This window comes from Molothrus ater, chromosome 13 (genome assembly GCF_012460135.2).
Source record: "Molothrus ater isolate BHLD 08-10-18 breed brown headed cowbird chromosome 13, BPBGC_Mater_1.1, whole genome shotgun sequence".
Taxonomy (NCBI): Eukaryota; Metazoa; Chordata; class Aves; order Passeriformes; family Icteridae; genus Molothrus; species Molothrus ater.
In genome coordinates, this window is record NC_050490.2 from 3,229,479 (window position 1) to 3,247,488 (window position 18,010).

At 55.7% G+C, this 18,010-nt stretch overlaps 1 protein-coding gene across 1 annotated transcript in view; it reads right to left on the reverse strand.

Annotated features, from left to right (window-relative positions):
• Positions 1–18,010, reverse strand: part of STRA6 (signaling receptor and transporter of retinol STRA6) — a 31,791-nt gene that overhangs the window by 3,850 nt on the left and 9,931 nt on the right. Inside the window, exons 2-15 of the mRNA XM_036389717.1 lie at positions 12,065–12,215; positions 11,244–11,322; positions 10,227–10,312; positions 9,558–9,712; positions 8,953–9,119; positions 7,890–8,012; positions 7,044–7,111; positions 6,870–6,946; positions 6,196–6,257; positions 5,019–5,199; positions 3,017–3,092; positions 1,934–2,067; positions 1,055–1,172; positions 332–433 (exon numbers count right to left, since the gene is read on the reverse strand). Of these exons, the coding sequence (XP_036245610.1) occupies positions 332–433; positions 1,055–1,172; positions 1,934–2,067; positions 3,017–3,092; positions 5,019–5,199; positions 6,196–6,257; positions 6,870–6,946; positions 7,044–7,111; positions 7,890–8,012; positions 8,953–9,119; positions 9,558–9,712; positions 10,227–10,312; positions 11,244–11,322; positions 12,065–12,186 (1,550 nt within the window). The 5' untranslated portion in view covers positions 12,187–12,215. The remainder of the gene's footprint in view (positions 1–331; positions 434–1,054; positions 1,173–1,933; positions 2,068–3,016; positions 3,093–5,018; positions 5,200–6,195; positions 6,258–6,869; positions 6,947–7,043; positions 7,112–7,889; positions 8,013–8,952; positions 9,120–9,557; positions 9,713–10,226; positions 10,313–11,243; positions 11,323–12,064; positions 12,216–18,010) is intronic.

The window sequence follows — 18,010 nt, forward strand, 5'->3', positions numbered from 1 at the left end:
GGGATGGACACCAGGAGGACATCTCTGCCCTGCCAGGGGGTGGCACAGGACACTTGTGTCCCTCTGTCACCTTGGTCACGGGTGGTGACACCATCCCTGAGTGGGGGACACCTGCCAGTGGTGACCGACCCCCCCGGCCAATCCTGAGGGATCTGGGCTTGGAAATGAGGCCAATGGAGCAGGGCCACCCTCGCCGGTGTCACCCCACCAAAATCCAGGCCAGAACATCTGGAAAAACCTCAGTGGGAGCCTGGAATTGCTGCCAACCCCCACCCTGGGGACAATCGGGAACATCTGGGGACGATGGGGGACGATGGCAGTGTCCGTGTACCTGTTGGTGATCTCCTTCTGCAGGGAATGCTGCTCCAGGAACTGGAAATGGGCCAGGAGATGCTGCACGAGCACGGCCACCACCAGGGTCAGCCAGAAGGGCCTGGAAGGGCGGGTTGGACACTGGGAATGCCCCAAAACGCCGGGAATGCCCCAAAACACCGGGAATGCCCCAAAATGCCGGGAATGCCCCAAAACACCGGGAATGTCCCAAGGCACCACCCCAGGCAGGAACCTCCAATGGTGTTGGAAAAACCCCACATGGAGCATCCCAAACCTATCCAGGACCATTCCTTGGGGTTTTCAACCCTTCGCAGGGACTCACCACATGTTCCAGATCATCCCAAAGAGCAGGATGGACACCGGGAATGTCCCAAAATACCGGGAATGTCCCAGAACACCGCCACGGGCCGAAGCTTCCAGTGGTGTTGGGAAAAGCCCAAATGGAGCATCCCAAATCCATCCAGGAACATTCCTTGGGGTTCCCAGCCCTTCCCAGCTCACCACATGTTCTGGATCATCCCAAAGAGCAGGATGGACACCAGGAGTGTCCCAAAACACTGGGAATGTCCCAAAACACCGGGAATGTCCCAAGGTACTGGGAATGTCCCAAGGCACCACCCCAGGCAGCAGAAACCCCCAGCAGTGTTGGAAAAACCCCACATGGAGCATCCCAAACCCATCCTGGGCCATTCCTTAGGGTTTCCAACCCTTCCCAGCTCACCACATGTTCCGGATGATCCCGAAGAGTGGGGAGCTGGTGCCGAGCTGGAGTGGGATCACCACCAGGAAGGTGAAGGCCACGAAGCAGAGGAAGAAAATCACCTGCTGGATCAGGAGACCTGGAATGGGAACACGGAGCGGGAATCTGGGATGGAACAACAGCTCTCATTCCCCAGATCCCTGCACAGGGCTTTCCCGACAATTCCATAAAAACCCCACCAGTTCCCAAAACCAAGCCAGCATTCCCAAGTGGTTGTCCCCACAATTCCTGAGGGTGAAGATTTTCCCTCTTTTTGGGGTTCCCATCCCCATTCCCAGGATGATCCAGGCTGGGATGGGGACAAGGAGCCCCCAGACTGCGCTGAGGACCAGAGCCTTCCACAGCTTTTCCCACCCAAATATTTGGGATCAAGCCAAACCCAGGCATCATCCCTCCCCTTCCTTCTCTTTGAATTCCCAATCCAATTTTTCCAATTATTTTTCCAGTTTTTTCCTGATTCCCAATCATCTGGTGTTCCCAAAACCCTCCAGATCCTGTTTGAGGAAAGGGAGCTAAAAACCCTTCTGGGAACTGCTGCTTAATCCTTAAGAAAATCAGGATGTCCACCCCATGATCCCAAAATTCCGTCACCAGGCATCATCCCACCCCTTCCCTCTCTTTGAATTCCCAACCCAATTTTTCTGATTTTTTTTACAGTTTTTCCAATTATTTTTCCAGTTTCTCCCAGTTCCCAACCATCCGGTGTTCCCAAAATCTGCCAGATTCCATTTGAGGAAAGGGGGTTAAAAACCCTCTTGAAAATGGGACAAAAATGGAGAATTGCTGCTTAATCCTTAGGAAAATCAGGATCCCCATCCCGTGATCCCAAAGTCCTGTTACCCAGGCAGGCGAAGGCCGCCTGGAAGCTGGAGAAGGCCATCCAGCAGACGAGGGATTCCCGGGAAGGCCGCAGGATGTGGGCCTTGGAAAACACGTCCAGCACGGCGCCCTGGTACAGCGCCCGCAGGTTGGACCTGGAGGGAAAACAGCCCGGGAATGGGGCCGGGGACATCGGGAATGGAGGCGGGGACATTGGGAATGGGAGCGGGAATATTGGGAATGGGGATATTGGGAATAGGAACATTGGGAATGAGTTTGGCAACACTGGGAATGGGGCCAGGGACATTGGGAATGGGGATGGGGGTATCAGGAATGGGAACATCGGGAATGGGGACAGGGACATCCGGAATGGGGCTGGGAACATTGGGAATGATGATGGAGACATTGGGAATGGGAACATCGGGAATGGGGGTAGGGACATCGGGAATGGGGGCAGGGAATACTGGGAATGGGAATATCAGGAATGGAGACGGAAACATTGGGAATGGAGCGAGGGTCATTGGGAATGGGGATGAGGACATTGGGAATGGGGATATTGGGTATGGGGATGGGAATATTGGGAATTGGGATGGGGACATCAGGAATGGGGACAGGGACATCGGGAACAGGCCTGGGAACATCAGGAATGGGGGCATTGGGAATGGGGCTGGGAATATTGGGAATGGGGATTGGAATATTGGGAATCGGGAATGGGAACATTAGGAATGATTATGGGAATATTGGGAATGGGGCCAGGGACATTGGGAATGAGCACGGGGACATCGGGAATGGGGATGGGGACATCGGGAATGGGAACATTGGGAAAGGGGACAGGGACATCGGGGATGGGCCTGGGAACATCGGGAATGGGGCTGGGAATATCAGGAATGGGAACATTGGGAATGATGATGGGAATACTGGGAATGGGGCCAGGGACTTTGGGAATGGCCGTGGGGACATCGGGAATGGGGATGGGGACATTGGGAGAGGGAATATTGGGAATGGGGCTGGGGGTATCAGGAATGGGGCTGGGGGTATCAGGAATAGAAACGTTGGGAATGGGAATCCTGGGGCTGGGAATGGCAGGAGCGGGGCCGGCCCCACCTGTGCATGCCCAGGCTGCGGAGCAGCATGGCGCAGGTGAGCAGGCAGCACAGCACCAGCGAGCAGATGTAGCACACTGCGGAAAAACGGGAAAAAACCCTGGATTTGGGGTTGGGAATAATTCCGGGAGCAGGATTTTGCTGGGAATTGTGCCTTGGGGATGGGGACAGAAACATTGGGATTCGCATTGTGCCTCAGTTTCCCCTTTTGCCACTCCCACTTTCAGCTCCCAAGGCAGGGTGGACAGGACAGAGCGAGGGAAAAGGGGAAGGGAAATCCAGGAAAATCCCTGGAGCGAGCTGGGATGGGGGTCTTGGGAAAGAGGATCTGTGGGAAAGAGGGAGGAGGGAAAAAATGGGATGAGAGAGGTTTGGGGATCCAGGAAAAGCCCCAGAAATCCTCCCTGGAGCTGGTGGGATCCCAAGGAAGGATCCCTGCTCTTCCTTTATCCCTGGAATTACCTGATCCCTGAAATTCCTTTATCCTGGGAATTCTCTCATCCTTGAAATTCCCTCAGCCCTGCTATGCCTTCATCTCTATTCCCTGATCCCTGAAGTTCCCTGATCCTTAGAATTCCTTGATCCCTGAAATTCCCTGATCCCTGAATTTCCCTGTTCCCTGAATTTCCCTGATCCCTGGAATTCCCTGATCCCTTTTCTTCCTTCTTCCCTGCGCTTCCCTCATCCCCCATCCAAGGATTTCCACTCTCCAGGGATCCAGGCCCATCTGTTCGCTTCCAGCACATTTCCAAGCCTGCAGCATCTGCTGCCAGCTCTTCCCTCTGGCTCTTCCCAATGGCTTTTCCCGGAGTCTCTTCCCGCCTTGGCACGTGCCAGCCTGGCACAGCCCCATCCCTGCCAGCTGCTCCCGAAATCCCGCTGGAATCCACCCAATCCCTGCCATCCACTCCCAAAATCCCCCTGGATTCGGCCCCATTCCATCCCCTGGGCCAGGAATCTTCCCCACATCCCCCTGGAATCCTCCACATCCCATCCTCCCAAAATCCTTCTGGAATCCTCCCAGTCCCAGGCTCCAGGTGGGGAATCCTCCCAAAATCCCCCTGGAATCCACCCAATCTCATCCTCTGGGCGGGGAATCTTCTGGAAATCCCCCTGGAATTCACCTCATCCCATCCTCCATGTGAGGAATCCTCCCAAAATCCCCCAGAATTTGCCCCATCCCATCCTTCAGGCGGGGAATCCTCCACAATCCCTCTGGAATCCTCCCTGTCCCATCCACTGGGCAGGGAATCTTCTGGAAATCCTTCTGGAATCTGCCCCATCCTGTTCTCTGGGCCAGGAATCCTCTGGAAATGCCCCTGGAATCCTCCCAGTCCCATCCTCCCAAAATCCCTCTGGAATCCACCCAATCTCATCCTCCAGATGAGGAATCTTCTGGAAATCCCTCTGGAATCCACCCAATCTCATCTTCCAGGTGAGGAATCCTCCCAAAATCCCCCTGGAATTCACCGCCTGGAATCCACCCCATGTCATCCTCCAGGCGGGGAATCCTCAGGAAATCCCTCTGGAACCCCCTCTGGAGCATTGATCCGGCTGGGATCGGGATTGGGATCGGTAGCGGGATCTGGATTGGGATCTGGATTGGGATTGGGATTTGGATTGGGATTTGGATTGGGATTGTAATCGTGATCGTGATCGGGATTGGGATCTGGATTGGGACTGGGATTGGGATTGGGATCAGGATTGGGATTGGGACTGGGATCATGATTGTGATTGTGATTGTGATCGGGATTGAGATAGTGATCAGGATTGGGATCTGGATCTGGATTGGGACTGGGATCAGGATCGTGATCGGGTTTGGGATCGTGATCTGGATTGTGACTGGGATTGTGATTGTGATCATGATCGGGATCGGTATTGGCATTGGGATTGGGATTGTGATCAGGATTGGGATCGTGATCGGGATTGGGATCTGGATTGTGACTGGGATTATGATCGTGATCATGATCATGATCGGGATCGGGATGGGGCTGTGGCTGCACCTTCCAGCGCCCACAGGAAGTGCCGGGCCGTGCGCAGCTCCTGCTCCAGGTCCCCGGGCACGGCCGCGCCCCGCGAGGGCACCAGCCCGAACTGCACCAGCAGCAGCACCACGTCCTTGGTCATCCCCGCCCGGACAATGCGCAGCGTGGGCACCACGGCCACCAGCAGCAGCACGGCCACCTGCGGGACACGGGGGACGCCTCAGCGCCCGCTCGGATCCCCCGGGATTTCGGGAGTTATGGCTCAGATCCCGCGAGATTTTGGGATTTAAAGCTCAGATCCTGAGGGACTTACAGCTCAAATCCCATGGGATTTCGTGATTCATGGTTGGATCCTGCAGGATTTCAGGACTTATGGCTTGGATCCCATGGGGTTTATGTCTCAGATCCCGCAGTATTTAGGGATTTATGGCATGGATCCCATGGGATTTCAGAGTTTACAGCTTGGATCCCACAGGATTTAGGAATTTACAGCTCAGATCTCACGGGATTTTGTGATTTATGGCTCGGATCCCACAGGATTTATGGCTCAATCCCACAGGATTTCTGGATTCACAGCTCGGATCACATGGGATTTTGGGATTTACAGCACGGGTCCCACAGGACTTCAGGATGCATGTCTCAGATCCCACAGGATTTAAGGATTTACAGCTCAAATCCCATGGGATTTAACACTAGGATCTCAGAGGATTTTGGGATTTATGGCTCGGATCATGTGGGATTTATGGTTCAAATCCTGTGGGATTTTGGGATTTACTGCTCAGCTCCAACAGAATTTCAGGATTTACAGCTGGGATCCCGCAGGATTTACAGCTCAAATCACACAGGATTTTGGGATTTACAGCTGGGATCCTGTGGGATTTAGGGCTCAAATCCCATGGGATTTTGGTTATTATGGCATGGATCCCACAGGATTTAGGAATTTACAGCCCAGATCCTGCAGGATTTATGGCATGGATCCCGCAGGATTTCAGGATGTATGGCTGGGATCCTGTGGGATTTAGGGATTTATGGATGGGATCCCACAGAATTCTGGGATCTAGGGCTTGGATCCCACAGGATTTAGCAATTTACAGCTGGGATCCTACAGGATTTTGGGATTTTTGTGAGTGTGGAATTCCAGAAGGAATTTTAATGCCATTCCTGGGTTACCCCCAGGATCCTCCAGGAATGTCACCTGGTAGACGGCAATGACGGCCACGGTGACGGACACCACCAGCTTCAGCGGGATCCGGAATCCTGGAGGGAAAATTGGGAATTTGGGGTGGTGGAGCAGGATCAGGGTGCACCCGGCAAAGGGAGCACCCTTTGGAATGGGATTTCCACAGGGAATTCCTGCTGGGATGCAGAGTCGGGAATGGATGGATGGGTCCATCCTGCTTTTCCATGGAAACTTGGGATATTCCCTGCCCCCTTCATGGATGGGAATGGCTCTGCATTCCCAGGATTTCACCCCCTCCATGCAGGACAATTCCCTTCCATGGATTTATGGGACCTCCATGAGGATCCCATCTTTCCCAGGACCCCTTTTCCATGGAGATGGGGACTCCATGGGTTTCCCATCATTCCCAGGTCTCTTTTCCATGGATTTATGGGGCCTCCATGGGTTTCCCATAATTCCATGGATTTATGGGGCCTCCATGGGTTTCTCATCACTCCCATCACTCCCAGGACCCCCTTTCCATGGATTTGTGGATCCCTGCCCCAAGCACGGCTGGATTTGGGCTCCAAGCCAGGCAGGCCAGGTTGGACAGGGCTTGGAGCAACCCAGGATCTTGGGAATGGCCTGGCTTATCCATAAATCCCAACCCCAACCGTTGCCAGATTCCATGGAATTTTCCAGGTGCTCACCTTCCTCAGGAATGTAGATGTAGGAGAGCAGGTAGGAGCGGATCCGGGAGCCGAGGCTCTCATCAATCTTGACGGAGCTGCGGGAGGTGGGAGAGGGTGACATTCCCATCCCATCTTGGGGAATGGGAATTGCTGGCAATGGGATTTGCCGGAAATGGGAATTTCCATCCTTACCTCCCTTTCTGGTCCCTCTTGGACAGCAGGGCCTTGAGGTACTTCCTGTAATAGCTTTTCCCGGAAATCTGGGCATAACGGATGGATTTGGGGTGGCAGAACTGCCCGGGCCACCCCCTCATCCCGGGCGTATCCCGAGAGGAATTCCCGAGCCCGGGCCAACATATGGAATGTGTGGTGTTGGTATGGAAAAGTGGGAATAAAGTGGGATTATGTTCCCAAACCCCTGTGGGATCCCTCGTTCCCCCATGAGGGGTCACCTCAGGCCTTTCCCTCTTTTCCCTCCTCTCTTCCCAACAAAGCTCCGAGCTCCGGGGATTATCCGGGAAAATGAGGAGAGCCTGGAGCCGGCCTGAACGGAGCCATTGATGGCGGGAGCCTCTTGTGTAAGGGATTTATCCCAAAGGAATTTCCTGACCCCGCTGCCGGTGTGGGGACAGCAATGGAGAACCGCCAGCGGGGGGGGGGGGGAACATGTGGAGATCCTGATCCCAATCCCAATCCCGATCCCAAACCCAGTCCCAGGATAGCAATGGAGAACCCCAGCAGCAGGGCCAGGAGGGGAATGCACGGAGATCCCGATCCCAATTCTAATCCCAAAACCAATCCCAGGAGAGCAACGGAGAACCCCCGGCAGCAGAGCTGGGAGGGCAATACACGGAGATCCCGGTGCTGATCCCAATCCCGATCCCAATCAGGTTCAATACCAATCATGATCCCGATCCCGACCCCAATCCCAATCAGACTCTCAATCCTGATCCTGATCTTGATCCCAATCCTGATCCTGTTCCCAGTTCTGGTCCTGATCCCAATCCCGATCCTGATCCCGAGTTCCCGTGTCCATACCCGCGGCTCGGGGCTGTCCCCGTTCCGGAGGCTGCGCAGGAGCTGCGCCGGGTACCAGAGGCTGAGCAGGGACAGGGACAGCAGCACGGGGACATGGGACAGCAGCGAGTACAGCTGGTGGATCTGCGCGGGGACACGGGGTCACTGCCACCACCCCAGGGTCACTGCCACCACCCTGGGGACACGGGGTCACTGCCACCACCCAGGGGACACCGCATCACTGCCACCGCCCCAGGGTCACTGCCACCGCCCTGGGGACACGGGGTCACTGCCACCACCCCAGGGTCACTGCCACTGCCTGGGAACGCCACCACTGCCCCAGGGTCACTGCCACCACCCTGGGGACACCGCATCACTGCCACCACCCAGGGGACACCGCATCACTGCCACCGCCCCAGGGTCACTGCCACCACCCTGGGGACACGGGGTCACTGCCACCGCCCAGGGGACACCGCATCACTGCCACCGCCCCAGGGTCACTGCCACCGCCCTGGGGACACGGGGTCACTGCCACCACCCCAGGGTCACTGCCACTGCCTGGGAACGCCACCACTGCCCCAGGGACACTGCCACCACCCTGGGGACACCACCACCACCACCCCCAGGGACAGAGGGCCACTGCCACCACCCTGGGGACACTGCCACTGCCCTGGGGACACTGCCACTACCCCCAGGGACAGTGCCACTACCCTGGGGACACAGACACGGGGTCACTGCCACCAGCCCAGCCAGGGGACACTGCAGGGACACCCTGGGGGCTGGCCAGGGAGCCACAGCACCTCAGGGCCACTCCAGGAAGCCACCTCAACTTTGGGCCACCTCGCTGTCCTTTTCCCGGCCTTGGGGCCACTCGAGGTGGTGACAAGGGAGCCACAACCCCTCAGTGCCACCACAGCAAGCTGTGCCACCTGAGGGCCACCCCAGGAGGTGACAAGGAAGCCCCATGGCACTTCAGGGCCACCCCAGCAAGCGGTGCCACCTCAGGGTCACTCAAGGAGGTGACAAGGGAGCCAAGACCCCTCAGAGCCACCCCGGGAAGCCACAGCCGCGCGGTGCCACCCACCTTGGGTGCCAGGGGACACTGCGCGCGGTGCCAGGCCTGCGCCCCGCAGTGTCCCCAGGCCAGCAGGGTCCCCGCGGCGTAGCCCAGGCGGTGCCGGGGGGCAGCGCAGGCCAGCAGGGGCAAGTAGAGCGCCGGGAAATAGAGCAGGGCCAGAACCTTCCAGAACTCTGCCACAGCGACAGCGCGGCATCAGCAGGGACACTGATGGCACCGGGGGGGGACACGCCACCCTGGGACACTGGCACCGCCCTGGGACACTGGCACCGCCCTGGGACACTGCTCTGGGACACTGGCACTGCCCTGGGACACTGCCACCACCCAGGGGACACAGGGTCACTGCCACCAGCCCAGCCAGCCCTTCCCAGGGATGGGGATTTGGGAACTCCGAGCCCTTCCCAGAGTGGGGATTTTGGAGATTCTGAGCTTTTTGTGGGGTGGGGATTTGGGAATTCTTCCCTGGCACTGAGGAGCCCTTCCCAGGTGGTGATTTGGGAATTCCGAGCCCTTTCCAGGTGGGGATTTTGGGAATTCCGAGCCCTTCCCAGGTGGGGATTTGGGAGCTCCGAGCCCTCCCGAGGCTGGGCTGAGGGCGCTCCGTGTCTCACCGCGGGCCGTGGGTGTCCCCGCGGGTGTCCCCGAGGGCGGCAGCAGCGGCAGCGGGTGCGGGTCCAGCAGCAGCCGGCAGAGCTCGGAGCAGAGCAGCGCCAGCACCGCCGCGGCCACGGCGCGGTGCCCGTCCTGCTCCAGCAGATTCCCGGGGCTGCAACGGTCGGGAATGCCCGGGGAGGGACAGCGGGAATTCTGAGCCCTTCCCAGGGAGCGATCTGGGGAATTCCGGGTCCTCCCCAAGGATGGGATTTTCAAATCTCCAAGGTCTTTCCAGGATGGGGATTTTTGAATTCTGAGCACTTTCCATGGAGGGGAATTTGGGAATTCCCACTCCTTCCCAGAGAGGGGACCAGCGGGGTTTGGGAATTCCGAGCCCTTTGCAGGGATGGGATTTGGGAATTCTGAGTTGTTTCCAGGGAGGGGACTTGGGAATTCCTAGTGCTTTCTAAGGAAGGATCAACAGGGTTTGGGAATTATGAGTCCTTTCCATGGAGGGGATTTTGGGAATTCTGAACCATTTCCAGGGTGGGATCAGCAGGATTTTGGGAATTCCAGGTCCTTTTCAGGGAGGGATTTAGGAATTCCCAGCCCTTTGCAGCAAGGGGATTTTGGGAATTCTGAGCCCTTTCTAGGGAGGGATCAGCAGGATTTTGGGAATTCCATACCTGAGCAATCCCGGGACGCCGTTCCAGCAGCTCAGGTGGAGCCGGCGGCGCTTGACCAGGAAGGACAAGGCCACGATCACGGCCAGCTGGAACGGGATGGAAATCCATGGAAAAGGGTCCTGGAGTGCTGGGAACCCCATGGAGATCCCATAAATCCATGGAAAAGGTCCTGGGAATGATGGGAGTGATGGGAACCCCATGGAAACCCTATAAATCTATGGAAAAGAGACCTGGGAATGATGGGAATGATGGGATCCTCATGGACACCCCATGAATCCATGGAAAAGGGTTCTGGGAATGATGGGAATCCCATGGAGACCCCATTTGCATGGGAAAGAGACCTGGGAATGATGGGAACCCCATGGAAGTCCCATAAATCCATGGAAAAAGGTCCTGGGAATGATGGGAATGATGGGATCCTCACGGAAATCCCATAAATCCATGGAAAGGGGGTCCTGGGAATGATGGGAATCCCATGGAGGCGGGAAAGAGACCTGGGAATGGTGGGAATGATGAGAATCCCATAAATCTACGGAAAAGGGGCCCTGGGAGTAGATTATGGGAGAATCCCATAAATCTACGGAAAAGGGGCCCTACAGATCTTTTCCATAAATCCATGGAAAGGGGGTCCTGGGAATGATGGGAATCCCATGGAGGCGGGAAAGAGACCTGGGAATGGTGGGAATGATGAGAATCCCATAAATCTACGGAAAAGGGGCCCTGGGAGTGGTGGGATCCTCATGGAAACCTTACAAATCCATGAGAAAGAGACCTGGGAATGATGGGAGTCCCATGGAAATCCCATAAACCCATGGAAAGGGGTTCCGGGAATTATTTGGGAGGAACTTTAGAGTTCTTGTCCCACAGGGAAACGAAATCCCACAAATCCGGGAATTCCGGGATGGTTTAGGCGGGAAAATCCATCCAAGATGAATGGGAATGGAACGTGGGCATGTGGGATTGGGATTTTTCCGGGAATTTTGGGGCGGGGATGGGGATTTTGGGGTGGATACTCACGGAAATGGGAGCCATGATGGTGTGGTACATGTGGGGGGAGATTGTGGGGTGGCATTCCGGGATGGCGTCGGGAAAAAGGCTGGAAAAATGGAAAAATCCCAGATTTGGGTGGATTTAAACCTAAAGGGCCAGAAAAATGATGGAAAAATGGGAGAAATCCTGGATTTTGGTGGGTTTAACCCTAAAGGGTTGGAAAAAAATGATGGGAAATGGGAAAATCCCAGTTTTGTGTGGGATTAATTCTAAAAGGGCTGGGAAAACTGGGAAAAACAATGGGAAAACGGGAAAAATCCCATATTTGGGTTTAGCCCTAAAAGGGCCAAGAAAATGATGGAAAAATGGGAAAATCACAGATTTGTGTGGGATTAATCCTAAAAGGGTTGGGAAAATGGGAAAAATTCCAGATTTTGATGGGAATAAATCTGGGAATGACAGGGACGGCCCCAAAAATTCCAGGGCCAAAAATCCAGGAATAAATCCGGGAATGACCAAAAATTCCAGGATTTTTAGAGGGTCCAAAACTCAGGGAATAGACACTTAGGGACATTTTGGGAATATTTTTGGGATATTTGGGGCCATTTGGGGGACATTCTGGGGACATTTTGGGGCCACTTTTGGGGACATTTTGGGGATGTTTTGGGGACTTTTGGGGGGACATTTTTGGGACAGTTTTGGGGACATTTTGGGGAATATTTTGGGGCTATTTTGGGGCCACTTTTAGTGAAATATTGGGGACATTCTGAGGACACTTTGGGGACATTTTGGGGACATTATTGGGGACACTTTTGGGGACATTCTGGGGACATTCTGGGGCCACTCACTCATCGTGGGGTGCAGACTCCGTGGATTCGTAGATGTACCAGTCGGATCCCAAATCCTCATCCAGGAAAATTCCCGGCTCCAGGGGGGAATCCCGAAATCCCACGGAGCCATTGGGGGCCATGGCTGCCCCTTCCCCCGGGATCCCCGCAGCTGAAAAAGCGGGAAAAACCCCGGGAAAAATGCTGGAAAAGTGGGAAAAACCCCAGGAAAGTGGGAAAAATAATGGGAAAGTGGGAAAAAAGCTGGGGAAAGAGGGGAAAATGTGGGGAAAAGAGGGAAAAACTCTGGGAAATGGGAAAATGATGAGAAAAGCGGGAAAAACGCCAGGAAAAGTGGGAAAAATGGGGAAAAGTGGGATAGGGACTGGAGAAGTGAGAAAAACGCTGGGAAAAGGGGGATGAGGGCTGGAAAAGTGGGAAAAAGGTGGAGAAAATTCCGAGAAAAGTGGGAAAAAAGCCGGGGAAAGCGGCTCCGATCCCAATTCCCAGCTGATCCTCGCTGTTCCCGCAGCCGGGGCGGGGCCGCTCCCGGGGCCGATCCCGAGGCTCTGGAGCCGATCCCGCCTTTGTTTGGGTTTTCTTGGGAATTCTCGGAGATGGAAAAGCGGCGCGAAGGTCGCGGGGGGGAGGGGCAGCGGCGCTGTCCCCAAAGTGCCACCAGCGGCGACATCGCCAGCCCGGGAACCGTCCCCAGAGCCACGCCGGGAATTCCGGACCCGCTTGGCCCCGGGAAAACCCCAAAAAGTCCCCAAATGCCACCTGAGGGGCCTGGGGACACCCCGGGAGCAGCTCCAGGGACAGCCCTGGAGACGCTGGGGACATTCCAGGGCCTGGGGACACCCCGGGAGCAGCGCGGGGATTTCCCTCCCCCGTGTCCCCAGGGGACAGCGGGAGCAGCCCCGGGCACATCCCAGGATTTGGGGACGCGGCTCGGGGATGTCCCCAGGGCCGCCAGGGGACAGCTGGGGCTGGCTCTGCTCCAGCGCTGCAATTCCCTCGGGATCGGGACGGAAAATTTGGGATTTGTGCCTCCCTTCCCAAAAATCCGCCGGGAATCAGAGCCCGCCCCCTCCGGGGTCCTTGTCAGGGTGATCCCAAATCCCAGTTTGGGATCCCAGCAATCCCAAATCCCATCCCAAACTCCATTCCCAAACTCCAAACCCCATCCCAAGGCCCATTCTCAAACCAATCCTAAATCCCAATTTGGGATGCCACAAATCCCAAATCCCAGTTTGGGATTGCAGCAATCCCAGATCCCATCCCAAATCCCATCCTGGGTTTGGGAGCTGGGAATGGGCTTTGGGAATTGGGAATGGGATGTGGGATTTGGGAATGGCATTTGGGTTTGGGAATGGGCTTTGGGATTTGGGAATGGGGTTTGGGATTTGTGGTTTGGGATTGGGGTTTGGGAGTTCCCGATTTTTTCAGCCTGATTCTCGATTTTCCCACACAGGGAAAGGCTCATTCCCGATTTCCAGGCAGGCTCATTCCTGATTTTTAGGGAAGGGCTCATTCCCGATTTTCTGGAAGGGCTCATTCCAAAATTTCCCTGATTTTCCGCCTCTGGCGCGCCCCGGGAATTGTCCCCCGCCATAGAATTGGATCCCTCAGCTCCTTCCTGATGCCAAAACCCCCAAAAAAGAGGCGGGAACGCCAAGATCCCAGCGGGATCCGCATTCCCGGCCCGGCCCTTCCCAGCTCCCGCGTTTTCCTTGGAATCCGATCCCGCCGCTCCTCCCGCGACCTTGGAGCGCTCCATGAAACTCCCGCCCATCCCCCACCCCCGGCTCCCGGGAACTTCGGGATCCGGGATAAAACCGGGAATGGGATCCTGGAGGGAATTCCCAGAACAAAACCGGGAAGGGGAAAAGAGGATCCAGGAGGGAATTCCCAGATCCTGGAATGAAAGTGGGAGTGGAAAAAGGGGATCCAGAATAAAACCAGGAATGGGAGAGGGATCCAGGAGAGAATTCCCAATTCCTGGAACTAAACCAGGAAGGGAAAAAAGGGATCCAGAATAAAACAGGAAAAGGAAAGGGGATCTGGAGGGAATTCCCAGATCCCAAAATAAACTGGGAATGGGATCCAGGAGGGAATTCCCAGAATAAAATTGGGAATGGAAAATTGATCCTTGAGGGAACTCCTGGAATAAAACTGGGAAGGGGAAAGGGGATCCAGGAGGGAATTCCCTGATCCCAATCCAGTTTTTAATCAAAATGATCCAAATTTCATTCCAGGGTTTTCCAGGGAATTCTTGGGCTGGGGGCGGGGGGGTTGGGATCATCAGGATTGCTCTTAATTCCCAATCCTGATCCCTGCAAATCCCAAAAGTGGGTTTAGGATCAGATCCCACCACCCCAGCACCCCCCAAGAGACCCCAAACTCGGCGATCCGGCCCCAAAACGATCCCAAAATCGCTGTGGGAACAAAGGGACGGAGCTCCCGAACCCTCGGAAGCCTCTCCAGTTGTTTTTTATTTTTTGGGAAAAGCCTCTGGAAAAGCAGCCCCAGAGCTCTCCAAACCCCACAGACATCCCAGAGACTGCACAGAGATTCCAGGACTATCCCAAGGGACTGAGGAGCTTTTTCCCAACCCCATTCCCAACCCCATTCCCAGCTCCGTTTCCAATCCTGTTCCCAACCCCATTTCTAACCCCATTCCCAATCCCACCCCAAAATCCCCCGTGTTCCCCCATTCCCAAAATCCCGGGAGCTGCCCCAGGTCTTCCCAACTCCATTCCCCACCCCATTCCCAATCCCATTTCCATTCCCAACCCCATTCTCAACCCCATCCCTGTTGTCCTTGATCCCATCCCAAAATTCCCCCAAAATCCCTCGTGTTCCCCCATTTCCAGAATCCTGGGAGCTGCTCCAGCTCTTCCCAGTCCCATTCCCAACCCATTCCCAGTTCTCCCCCAATCCCATGCCAAAATTCCCCCAAAATTCCTCCAGCTCCCCCATTCCTAGAGCCCCGGGAGCTGCTCCAGCTTTCCCCAATTCCACTCCCAACCCTATTCCCAACCCCATTCCAGACCCCATCCCTGTTCTCCTTTATCTCATCCCAAAATTCCCCCAAAATCCCCTGTGTTCCCCCATTCCCAAAATCCTGGGAGCTGCCCCAGGTCTTCCCAACCCCATTCCCAACCTCATCCCCAATCCTATTCCCAACCCTATTCCTGACCCCATTCCCAGTCCCATCCTCCCATTTTCCCCTGATTCCATCCCAAAATTTCCCCAAAATTCCTCCAGTTCCCCCATTCCCAGAATCGCAGGAGCTGCTCCAGCTTTTCCCAACCCCATTCCTGACCCCATTCCCATTCCTGGCCCCATTCCCGTTCTCCTTGATCCCATCCCCAAAGTCCCCCCAAATCCCGGCCGTTCCCCCATTCCCAGAATCCCAAATCCTGATCCTGGGGTCCCAGGGAAAGGGAAACCCGGGGGGTGAAATCCCTGCTTGGGGGTGGAATTTTGGGGGGATTTTTGGGAATTCCCACACCCCCCGGGCAGGGTTTGGGTCCTCTGAGGATGAAATCCCGGCCAGGGGGAAGAATTTGGGATTTTTTGGGAGATTTCTCTGATCCTGGAATGGCAGAGACCCCAGGCAAAGGGAAACCGGGGGTGAAATTCCTGCTGGGGGGTGGGATTTGGGATTTTCTGGGGGATTTTCCAGTTCCTGGAATGCCAGAACCCCCCGGGAAGAGAAAACCGGGATGAAAGCGCTGCTGGGGAGAGGAATTTGGGATTTTTGGGATTTTCCTCATCCTGGGATTCTGCAGCCCCCGGGAAAAAGGAACCGGGGGGGTTAAACCCCTGCAGGGGGGGCAGAATTTGGGATTTTTGGGAATTCCCGCTTCCCCAGGGTGGGATTTGGGTCCTCTGGGGGTTAAATCCCTGCTCGGGGCGCCGGGTGGGGGGGGGGTCAGAATTTGGGAATTTTTGGGGATTTTTGGCGATTCCAGCACCCCCCCCGGGCAGGATTTGATCCCGAAATTCCCACCCTGGAATTCTCAGCCGAGGCGGGAGAGGAAACAACCCCAACGCCACAAAAAGGGGGAGGGGAAAAGAGGGAAAAACCCCAAATCCGGGTTTACCTTCTCCTTCTCCCCTCGCTCCCTCCTTCCGGCGAGCCGGGCTTTGCTAAGCTCGGTCTAAAGGCCGGCCCGGCCCGGCCATGCAGCTCGGGACGCTCCGGAGGCTCCGGGAACTGCGGGAACTTTGGGATTTTGGGAAAACTTTGGGATCTTTATGCCCTCCATGGAGCCTTGGCCGGGGGCCACGCGCGGGGCTTTAGGGATTTAAACCCGGCCCAGCGGGGCTTGGGGCTGAGCTCTGAGGGGAGGAGGCGGCTCCGAGCCTTTCCCGGGATTTGGGAGTTGCTGGGATGGACGGGGAATGTCGGGAATGGGATGGGAGCTTTGGGATGAGGAGCGGCGGGAGCGGAGCGCGATCCTTTCCCCAAATCCCAGAAATTTCCTGGGGTTTTTCGGGAGTTTGGGGCTGAAGCCCCCTGGGATGGCGGGGGAACACAGGGGCTGGGGTGATCCCACAGGGATTGGGGTGGGAACATCCCTCGTTCCTACCGGGATCAAATCCAGGGGAAGCTGATCCCGATCCTTCCCCCTGAATCCCGAGGTTTTATTGGGGTTTCTTGGGAATTTGGGGCCGAACCCCCCTGGGATGGCGGGGGAACACAGGGGCTGGGGTGATCCCACAGGGATTGGGGTGGACAAAACTGAACCTGATTCTTTCGCCAGATCCCGAGGTTTTTTTGGGATCTGTTGGGAATTTTGGGGAAAACCTCCTTGGGATAGAGGGGGAAGGGCAGGGGGAGCTGATCCCGATCCTTTCCCCTAAATCCCGAGGTTTTATTGGGGTTTTCTGGGAATTTGGGGGCCAAAGCTCCTTGGGATGGAGGGGGAAGGGTAGGGGAATCTGAGCTCGATCCTTTCCCCTAAATCCCAAAATCCCAAGGTTTTATTAGGATTTCTTGGGAATTTGGGGGCCAAAGCTCCTTGGGGTGGAGGGGGAGCACAGGGATTGGGATGATCCCACAGGGATCGGGATGATCCTGCAGGGGTTGGGATGGGAACCTCCCTCATTCTTGGTGGGACGAAATCCAGGGAAAGCTGTCCCCAAATCCCACGGTTTTCTTAGGATTTCTTGGGAATTCAGGGATCCTTTCCCCAAATTCCCCAAACCCTACAGCTGGTTTTGGGATTTGGCCTCTCCTGGCACATCTGGGAAGGGAATTTGGGGAAAAACATCCCTGGGATGGAGGGGGGAATGCAGGGATTGTGATGATCCCATAGGGATTGGGAGGATCCCACAGGGATTGGGATGATCCCACAGGGATCGGGATGAGCCCACAAGGATCAGGATGCGCAAAGCCAAGCCCGATCCTTTCCCCAAATCCCAAATCTTGCCATTTTCTTGGGCTTTCTTGGGATTTTGGGAACACCAAACCCGGGGATCATCCCCAGGGATCCCACAGAGAACGTGGGAAAGGGACGGAAAAGATTTTGGGATGCCCAGAGGGCGGGAGCAGCCCCAAACCCATCCTCCGTCCCACAAATCCCGGAGCTCGGGGAAAAACCTCGGGAATGCGGACAAATCCCCACGTGACGCCAAATCCCGGCAAAATTCATCCGGGCGGAAAATCCCGTTGAATTTTTAGCCCAAGCCTCGTGACCCCGAGGGATCTTTGGGATTTGTTTTGCTTTTCCCACTTTTCCCAGGGTTGTTTTTAAAGGGAAAACGCCACTGGAGGATCCCAAAGGAGATTCCTGGGAAATGGGCAGAATTCTGAGTCCTCAGGGGTTTTCCTTAATCCCAAATGAAAATATTTTTGGGGAAATCCATCCCGATTCCTGCTGGGATCACCAAACCCCTCCAGATATCCTGGAAATGTTGGAACTCCAGGAATTCCAGGAGTTTGGGTTTTTTTCC